The following is a 9,091-nucleotide window of genomic DNA, read 5'->3' as shown; positions in this document are numbered from 1 at the left end:
CAAGATATTTATGACAGAGGGAAGCTGTTTGGAAACAGACGTTTTATGAGGCTCCTGGGAGGCACCAGCTGCTCTTTTAACATTTCTATTTCGGGGCTTTATGTAGGAAAGTGATTGCTCTATAAATAGCAGGGCAAACAAATTTGTAGGGGGGTGGTGGTCATTGTGTGGGGAGGCTGGGGCCCAGAGCCCTGGGGGACCTTGAGACCCTGTCACCCAGCTTTTGGGGGCTTCACAGGCTTGACACCTCCCTTCTTGGTGATCTTTGAGGAGTTCCAAATTCTTCTCCTTTTCGCAATACCTCCATGCCTGCCTCGGACTACTTCCTATTTTTTTTTAACTTTTAAAATGTTTTTCTTTACATTGTGTTTTGAAAGAAATTCATCCCTCAGAAAAGTTGCAAGATTATCCTGATAAGTGAAGTAAGTCAGACAGAGAAAGACAAATATCATATGATATTACTTATATGTGGATTCTAAAAAAGTGATACAAATAACTTATTTACAAAACAGAAATAGACTCGGAGACATAGTTGTGGCTACCAAAGGGGATAGCGGTGTTGGGGGGATAAATTAGGAGTTTGGAATTAACAGATACACACGACTGTATATAAAATAGATAAACAACAAGGTCCTGCTGTAGAGCACAGGGAACTCTACTCAATATTTTGTAATAACCTATAAGGGAAAAGAATCTGAAAGAGCATATATGTGTGTGTGTGTGTGTGTGTTCGTGTGCATGTGTGTGTGTGTATATATATATATACACACACACACATACTGGATCACTTCGCTGTACACATGAAACTAACGTAACATTGTAAATCAACTCTACCTCAACTTTTAAAAAGTTGCGAGAATACTACAAGGAGCACCTGTACGCCTTTCACACCGATTTACAAGTTCACACTGTGCTTCTTCCCTCCCTATGAATGTGTATTATTTGTATTTTTTGCTGAGCCATTTGGGATTATGTTGCAGACCACAGGGTTCTCTAGGAAGCGAGTATCTCCTAAGAAGAAGGATTTTCTCTTGTGTTACCACAATGTGAGGATCAGCTTCACTACTGTGATCTAATGTGAAGTCCACATTCACATCTTCCCAGTTGTCCCAATAATCTTGTTATAACATCCCCCGCTCCCCGCATGTACGATCTTGTCCAGAATCATTCGTCGCATCACCTTGTCCTGTCTCTTTCAGTCTCCTTTAATCCCCAAGGATTCTATAGCCCTTCTTTGATTTTCACAGCACTGATATTTGGTAGTAAGGATCTGAATAGGGAAGCAGCATGACCACGGAGCAAAAGAATAAGGGGTTTATCAGAGGATTTGTTTATTACACCATCATGGGAGAAGCCGGGAGGTGAAACCCTGGAAGGGGACGTTTGGGGGATCAGAGGAGGGTACTAACTTGGGGCCACTCGGAGGAGCTGGGAGGATGTGGATGGGGTAGGTACTCTGATGGGGCTTTGAGGCATGAGGTCTCTGCGGGTGAGCAGGGCGGGCAGCTGGGGAAGGGAGGGGACATGGAGCAGGGGAGAACGAGGACAACGCGTCTGTCCTCACGGCGCCCACCGGAGAAGCTGGTGCCTCCTCACAGAGCTGCATCCGCGCCTGCTCCAGACTTGGAGAAGCTGAAAGGAGATTCCGCAGCCACCCACGGCACGGAGGTGGCCCGGCGACAGACCACGGGAACCTCTGTGAGCCCTCCGAGCGCCGCCGCGGCGGCTCCGCGTCCGCCATCCGGATCCCGTGCACATTCTCCGTCCACCCGCGCAGCCACGCTTCCTCTGCACACACTTCTGTCCTCCCGTGAACGTGCATCTGATGAACGTAGGACAAGTGAGCGTACCTGCCAGCTGTCCTTCGGCGTCAGCCCCCTCACCAGGCCGAGTCCCAGCCCTGTGCCCTGTCGCTGCCCTTTTCGTGTTTACCTCCCCATCACGTTCCCTGGTCTTGGCTTCTCGTCCTTGTGAGATGAGAGGCATCCCTGGGAGGACAGAGCCCAGTCCGTCCTGTTTGCAGCTCAGGAGCCAGTCCAGCACCTGGCACAGAGTCTTGACTCACAAAATAGCTGGACAGATGAAGGGGTGAACTGGTGGCTCTGCTTTTCTGGAAACCAGGCTGTCTGGGTGATGACTTGTATGGCTAGGGTCTTGCGTTGAGCAGTGGCTTGGTGGATGGGCATAGCAGATGGGACCCACCCACCATTTCCAGTGGTGACTTTGTTCTGGGACAGAACTGCTATAATTAGGGCAGGATTCAATTCCACGGCCCAGAAAATTCAGTGTATCAGTGGCTTAAACAAGATAGGCGTTTATTTCTCTCTCACATAAACTGCATCCGGAGGGAAGTGACCATGGCATCCTTGGGGTCCCAGGCTCCCCTGACTCCCTACCCCACCCTCCCCAGGGAGTGGCCTTCTTCCTTCTAGTCCCCGATGGCTACACCCACTTTCAGGCAGCAAGAAGGACGACAGGACAGAAAAGAGACCGGAAGTGCAGCCACGGGCCACCTCTGCTTAACACCCCACTAACTAGCACTTACTCACGGGGCCAAGGAGCGGCAAAGAGGCCGGAACGTGATCTTATTCTGGGCAGCCGTGTGCCCAGGTTAAAATGCTGCTGCCGTGGAAGAAAAAAGAGTGGTCTTTCAGGCCCCCAGCCATCTTCGCCACAGTTGTGTTTGGGGGAAGGCCCTGCGTCTTGTTTTTCACTGTTTCACATGCAGGATGGGCCCCATCTCTGCCAGGACGGGGAGGATGCACATCTTTAGCTTCTCCTAGGAGTGGGGCAAGCTGACGGCTGTGTGTCGTGATTGGATTGCTTGTGTTGAATGGCATGAGGGTGCCCACAACGCAAATACAAAAGTGCAGGGAGTAGGCCGCCTTTCAATGCATTGGGACAAGCCCCCAAAACAAAAAAACCACCCAAGGCCCAAGGGCGGTTTATTAGAATGGAGAAAGGAGGCGGGTTGTGTGCCTTCGTACATTGGGGCCGTGGTTTCTTAGGGTGGCTCACTGGCCGTTTTTGCTGCAGTGTGATTGAAAGAGTGTGTTTACTGTAGGGTGGGAATTTAAAGTCTCCTTTTAAAAGCATGTTTCTCCTGGGAGCATGTCAGAGGCAGGGAAACTGCTCCCCAGAGAGCAGTTTCATAAGGACTCGTAGCTGAGTTTATTTTGTTTTATTAAAGCATGCCCAGCTGAACATTTCCTCCTGTTCTCATGCCTTTGGACTTGGAGGGCAGAAAGTGAATTGGCCTCTGAACAGTACAGCGGGCAGGATGTGAACCAGGGATACCCCCTTGCTCTGTTCAGAGGGTGAATCACCCTGATTCCAAGCAGTCCCATTGGGGTGGGCAGGGGTAGGGGAGGGAGAAGCAAGTGCTTCTGGTAAAGGAAGTGTGTGGTTGTCTCAGCCAAATGGCACTTGAACATGAACTGCTGGTATTTATTCAAGTCGATTTCCCCACGTCCCCTATCCTGGGACCTGGACTATTCCTATTATAGCCGTCACTTCTAGTCTGTGGGATCTGACCCGCACGGGGTGTGTGCCATTGTACTGGGTGTTACAGGGCTAGGGTTCATCCATTTAGCTGCGTCAGTGTCCCTCTAAGCCCTTACTCTATTTGGCAGTTCAGAGAGGCAAACGCAGGAATGCATACGTGTCAATCAACGGAGTGAAGGAAGTGAAGGAAGTGCAAATCAGCCGTGACTGCGTTTATTGAGTGCGTACTATGCGCTAGGTCCTGAATGGACACGATCTCAGGACATCCTTTGAGGACAACCATGATTGTTATCTCACTTTGGAACAAGGAGGTTGTAGCAGCTGAGGAACTTGCCTCCAGGTCTGCCTGTGATGGGGTTTGGGGTTCTGGGTGGGACACTCAAGTGGGGAAGCAGCCCAGCCCTTTAAGGCTGCCCAGGGGCACCTGTGCAGGAGAGAGAAGGGCTCTCTCACGGTGGGCGCTGCACGGGCTGTGATGCAGAGCGACATCCCTCGGGACCACCCCCTCCCTCTGCAAACAGACCAGTCAGGCAGCCTCTTTGCCACTATAGCAGCAGCCTCTGTGGTTGACAAAGGTCCTCCAGCTTATCTGGCCCCTGGTTTCCTGCGATATTAATGTTTACACCAAGACAATACCAGCGCTTTAGCTTTGGGTTAGAATGAAGAGCTTACCTCCTTCGAGCATGAGATCTCCCCTCCTGAACTTTTGCCTCTGAGTCCACACCAGCGGTTTAGCCCTTAATCATTTCCATCTGTCGGTTTCCACACATCTGCTGGTTTGTCAGGCTCTGGAGGGCAGGCACCAAGTATTTAAAATCCTCTGCCTGGCCCCGTGCTAATGTAGCCGAGAACAACAAATTCTTAAAGACCGATCGATAGATATAAAATAAAAAGGTTCCTTCCTCACCTTGTTGGTGTCTTTCGCAAAGCAGCGTCTTTACTCCGTTAGTAATTCATTTTTTCCTCCTATGTCTAGTGGGAGAGAGATCTCAAAGCGTTTAGGGTTTATCGCTCTGCTGAGCTATGCGTGGGCCAATGCTTTTCCTACCACACAAGTCCGTGCATCTTCTGTTCTAGGGGACAGACTCAAGCCGACAGAGATTGTGCTAAAGTAGCATCACAGAGACGCCACCCTTCCCCTAAATCAGCGGTCCCCAACCTTTATGGCACCAGGGACCGGTTTTGTGGAAGACAGTTCTTCCACGGATGGGGGTGCGGGGGAGGGTTCGGGTGGCAATGTGAGCGATGGGGAGTGATGGGAGCGGCAGGTGAAGCTTCACTCACTCACCTGCCGCTCCCCTCCTGCTGTGCGGCCTGGCTCCTAACAGCCCAGGGGTTGGGGACCCCTACCCTAAATGCAATCCAGGGAATTCTCCTCCACCAAATAATGATTGTCACATCTCCATGCCTGAAGTAGTTGGCAGTTTTTACACCAGGTAGTACTTTGTTTCTTCCCCACATGTCTTCCAGCTGTTTTCTTACCGCACTGACTCTGTGCTTGGGGCAGTACTGCAAATGTATAAGTCACGATCCCTGCCCTCAAGGAGCTTACGAGACAGTTGGGAATTGAGACCAAAAAAATAATAGAGAACCACAAATACGACACAGCCTCAAGACCTAAGTTTCAGACTGTGGTTTGGAATCCATTGGTGGTGGATGGGCTGTAAAATAAGTTTAAGGGATCACAGTCAGCATTAAAAAAAGGGAAATGACTAAAATAGTAAAGATTAGAGTGTCTGTGATGTAGGTCGAGTGAGAATTGTTTTGTAAAAATTTGGTTCTGTTTTACACAGAAATATAATGTTTCTTACCATAGGCTCTGGTCAGATGTGTTTGAACACTTCTGACAAGCCAGGTATGAGGTGAGTACGGTCTGGCCCGTGAAGGAATGCCACGTGAAGAGCAGTAGTTCTATTTTTTTTTTTTTTTTTTTTTTGCGGTACGCGGGCCTCTCACTGCTGTGGCCTCTCCCATTGCGGAGCACAGGCTCCAGACACGCAGGCTCAGCGGCCATGACCCACGGGCCCAGCCACTCCGCGGCATGTGGGATCTCCCCGGACCGGGGCACGAACCCGTGTCCCCTGCATCGGCAGGTGGACTCTCAACCACTGTGCCACCAGGGAAGCCCCAGGGCAGTAGTTCTTAACTTGTGTTTGTGTCATGGACCCTTGAGAGCCATTTGACAACGATTGCAAGTCCTAGAAAACGTACATATGGCTGACATTTTGCCTGTGATCTCAGTAGGTCCACAGACCTTCGCTAGACCCCTTTGATCTGGAGCTTAAAGCCAGGAAGGAGGGAACGGGGAGAGGTTGGGGTCTACATTTCCCAGGGCCCTGAATTTCTGATGAGGAGAGAAGAGCATCCATCCATGGGAGGTCAACAAAGGCTTCCAAGGAGAAGTAGCTCACGATCCAATTCATATTTTAGGAAGATTGTTCTGGAATCATTGGAGGCCAGAAGTCCAACTTGGAGGCTTTGTAATAATTCTTTGAGAGATGGTAGAGGCAGATACATAGGAAGGCATATGGCCTGAGAAGTTTTGAGGGTTTAAAAAGAAAGAAATCACTGGACTTGGTGTTGGATACAGGGGAAGAAAGGGAAAAGAAAGAGTCTAGGGCGGCCCCTGGGTTTCTAGTTTTATGCAGACAACAGTGCTCATCACCGCGTCGGGAATAGATCGAGAAAGAAAAGTAAGTTTGGGGAAGAGTATGAGTTTAGTTCTTTGTGGTTAAGGTAAATGCCCAGGTATATATCCGGAATCCCAACATTCTTTCTATGGAAATAAAGAGCAAGTGCCAATGAGGTAAGCCTTGGGGTGGGCTGAGGGCTGGCAGAGATGGAAGAGGGGGGTTTGTACTTCGTTTGGGTAGCTGTGTGGCTTGGTGGAACAGTTTGGAGATCCTGGGACAACAGGAGCGTTCTAAAGACTCTGAAATCCCCGCTCACTGTGGAAATAGAAGGAGAGGCACAGCGGGTGAACTGGAGCCAGAGCAAAACGGTGCTTGGAATGAAGCTTGGGCCTCGGGGGGGTAAGGGGCACTGGGGGCATGTGTGTGTGTGTGTGGCAATGTCCAGCCCCATCTGGAACTTGAGTTGGTGGGTGTGCCCAGGCCCATTCTGTAAGCACCTGTGAGGAAGAAGGGCCCTAACCCTAACACTGCATTCCCAGCTCATGTCCTGACTGTGTTCTTCTGTGCCTCTGGCCTGTTTCTCATCTCCCAGCCCCTGAGCTTCTGCTGGGTCCTGTTGATGGCTTGGCACTGAAGCCTCAAGCCTAATGCTCGGTGCTGCCCACTCAGTCCTGACCTCTGCTGACCTCTTCCCCTGTTCATCCACCATTTGCCCTTGAACCCTGGACTGAACTTCTGCCAGCCTGTCTGGACCACTGTCCTGTCTCATCCAGTCCTGTGGCCTGATTTTCTGCTGAATTCCATTGAGGCTGCCAGTGGGAAACATACCAGAGACAAGGATCCCCAAGTCACTTCCAGGCCTGGGTACCAGAACCAACCATGTTTGTTTCTGCTACAGAAGAAGATAGGGTCATTAGGAACTCCATGTTTGTTCACTCCTGATGCGTGCTGCTGGGAATCTGGGTTAGGGTCAAATCTGTATTTGATGATCTGGGCGAACTCCTTGACTGTTTGTTTCTAGAATTGCTAAATATTTCCAGATGTCAGTACGACATGTATGCCATGATGCTGTAATTGGCGCACTCCGTGCTGAAAAAAATTTTTTTCAAATAAGCAAAATGCATAAGATGAAATTAAATCTCCCTCTCTGCTCTCGGAAGTAGAACGCAACCTCCAGGATGCCATGCAGGTGTGCCGCAGTGTTCTCCTGGACCCTCAGCTGGTGCCTGGGGGTGGGGCTTCTGAGATGTCTGTGGCTCATGCCTTGACAGAAAAATCCAAGGCCATGACTGGTGTGGAACAATGGCCGTATCGGGCTGTTGCCCAAGCCCTAGAGGTCATCCCTCGTACCCTTATTCATAACTGTGGGGCCAGCACCATCTGTCTACTTACCTCCCTTCGGGCCAAGCACACCCAGGAGAATTGTGAGACCTGGGGCGTAAATGGTGAGACAGGTACTTTGGTGGACATGAAAGAACTGGGCATCTGGGAACCATTGGCTGTAAAGCTGCAAACGTATAAGACAGCAGTGGAGACGGCAGTTCTACTGCTGCGGATTGATGACATCGTATCAGGCCACAAAAAAAAAAGGGTGATGACCAGAGCCAGCAAGGCGGGGCTCCTGATGGCTAGCCAGGAGTGAGCGGTGGCAAGGCGACCTCAACGCACAGAGCCAACAGTCTCCCCCTTCCCTGAGCCAGACTGCCAGGGACACTGTGGATGTCTTTGTTTGGAAGGGATCGGGTTGAGGGGCAGCCCCAGTCCCTTTCTGTCCCAGCTCAGTTTGCAAAAGGCTCTGACATGTAATTCTTCTCTATTGTAAGCTCTCCATTTAGTTTGCTTCCGATGATTAAATCTAAGTCATTTAAAAAAACAAAAATCTCCCTCTCTGTCCGGAAGCCACCATAAAGATGCTGCATTATTTACCAACCACAAGAGCTTTCCCTAGGCTGGGGCATGTCATCCTCGTAGCCCTTTTCCCAGCTGCTCGAACACACTTTGGCAGAGTTACTCCTAGCTCCAAATACCAGGATTACCCTATTCCCGTTCAGTGGTTCAGTGGTTCAGTGGTTCAGTGACTTGGCTTCCAGAGAAAAAGCAAAGGCAATTTCAGAATTCTGCTAACTCCTCAGATGGAACTAAATAATGGTCCTGACCTCATGGGGTTGTTGTGAAGATGAAAGGAGATGTGTAGAAAGCATCCAGTATAGCGCCGGGCACCTAGGGAGGTCTTGGTCAAGGTCATCTTTTTTCCTTAGGAGGCCATGTGATTCCCTACAGATTATCACATCAGCTGGGGCCTCTGGGGTGGGTTTGTCTGCAGTTGAGAAATTGATCGAGAGTCTCCAGGAGGCTATGTCAGAAAAGAAATGGGTAGAAAGAAGAGCAGTTAAGGAAGGAAGACCTAAGTTTGAATCCTAGCTTTGCTTCTTCCTCCCTGAGTTTTGCTGAGTCTCAGTGTTTTCATTTGTCAATGGGAAGAATGCCTTTCTCAGTGGGCCGTTGGGAAGACCAAGTAGGAACAAGGGCTAATGGTAAATTATCAAGCAGCAAGTATTATCATTACTGTGACCTCCCTCACTTCTTTGCTTCTTTTTAAATTAATTAATTAATTAATTTTTCGCTGTGTTAGGTCTTCGTTGCTGCTCGTGGGCTTTCTGTAGTTGTGGCGAGCAGGGGCTACTCTTCTTTGCCGTGCGCAGACTACTCATTGCAGTGGCTTCTCTCGTGGAGCACGGGCTCTAGGTGCGCAGGCTTCCGTAGTTTTGGCACGTGGTCTCAGTAGTTGTGGCGCACGTGCATAGTTGCTCCGTGGCATGTGGGATCTTCCCGGACCAGGGCTCGAACCCGTGTCCCCTGCATTGGCAGGCTGATTCTTAACCACTGCACCACCAGGGAAGTCCCCTCCCTCTCTTCTTATAGCGAGTTTTCAGGAGGGCATCTCATTCTCAGAT

At 50.0% G+C, this 9,091-nt stretch overlaps 1 protein-coding gene across 1 annotated transcript; it reads left to right on the top strand.

The window, feature by feature from the left end:
• The first annotated feature begins 7,293 nt into the window (after positions 1–7,293).
• Positions 7,294–7,820, top strand: LOC116742010 (T-complex protein 1 subunit gamma-like). Its single transcript, XM_032609255.1, has one exon. The coding sequence runs from the start codon at positions 7,321–7,323 to the stop codon at positions 7,777–7,779; it is 459 nt and encodes a 152-aa protein (XP_032465146.1). The 5' UTR covers positions 7,294–7,320; the 3' UTR covers positions 7,780–7,820.
• The last annotated feature ends 1,271 nt before the right edge of the window (positions 7,821–9,091 follow it).

This window comes from Phocoena sinus, chromosome 16, assembly GCF_008692025.1.
Source record: "Phocoena sinus isolate mPhoSin1 chromosome 16, mPhoSin1.pri, whole genome shotgun sequence".
NCBI classification, from domain to species: domain Eukaryota; kingdom Metazoa; phylum Chordata; class Mammalia; order Artiodactyla; family Phocoenidae; genus Phocoena; species Phocoena sinus.
This window is presented reverse-complemented; position numbering and strand designations above follow the sequence as displayed.

Bases quoted from the DNA above. Each gene is read 5' to 3' on its own strand.
- LOC116742010 (XM_032609255.1), top strand. From the start codon at position 7,321: ATGCAGGTGTGCCGCAGTGTTCTCCTGGACCCTCAGCTGGTGCCTGGG.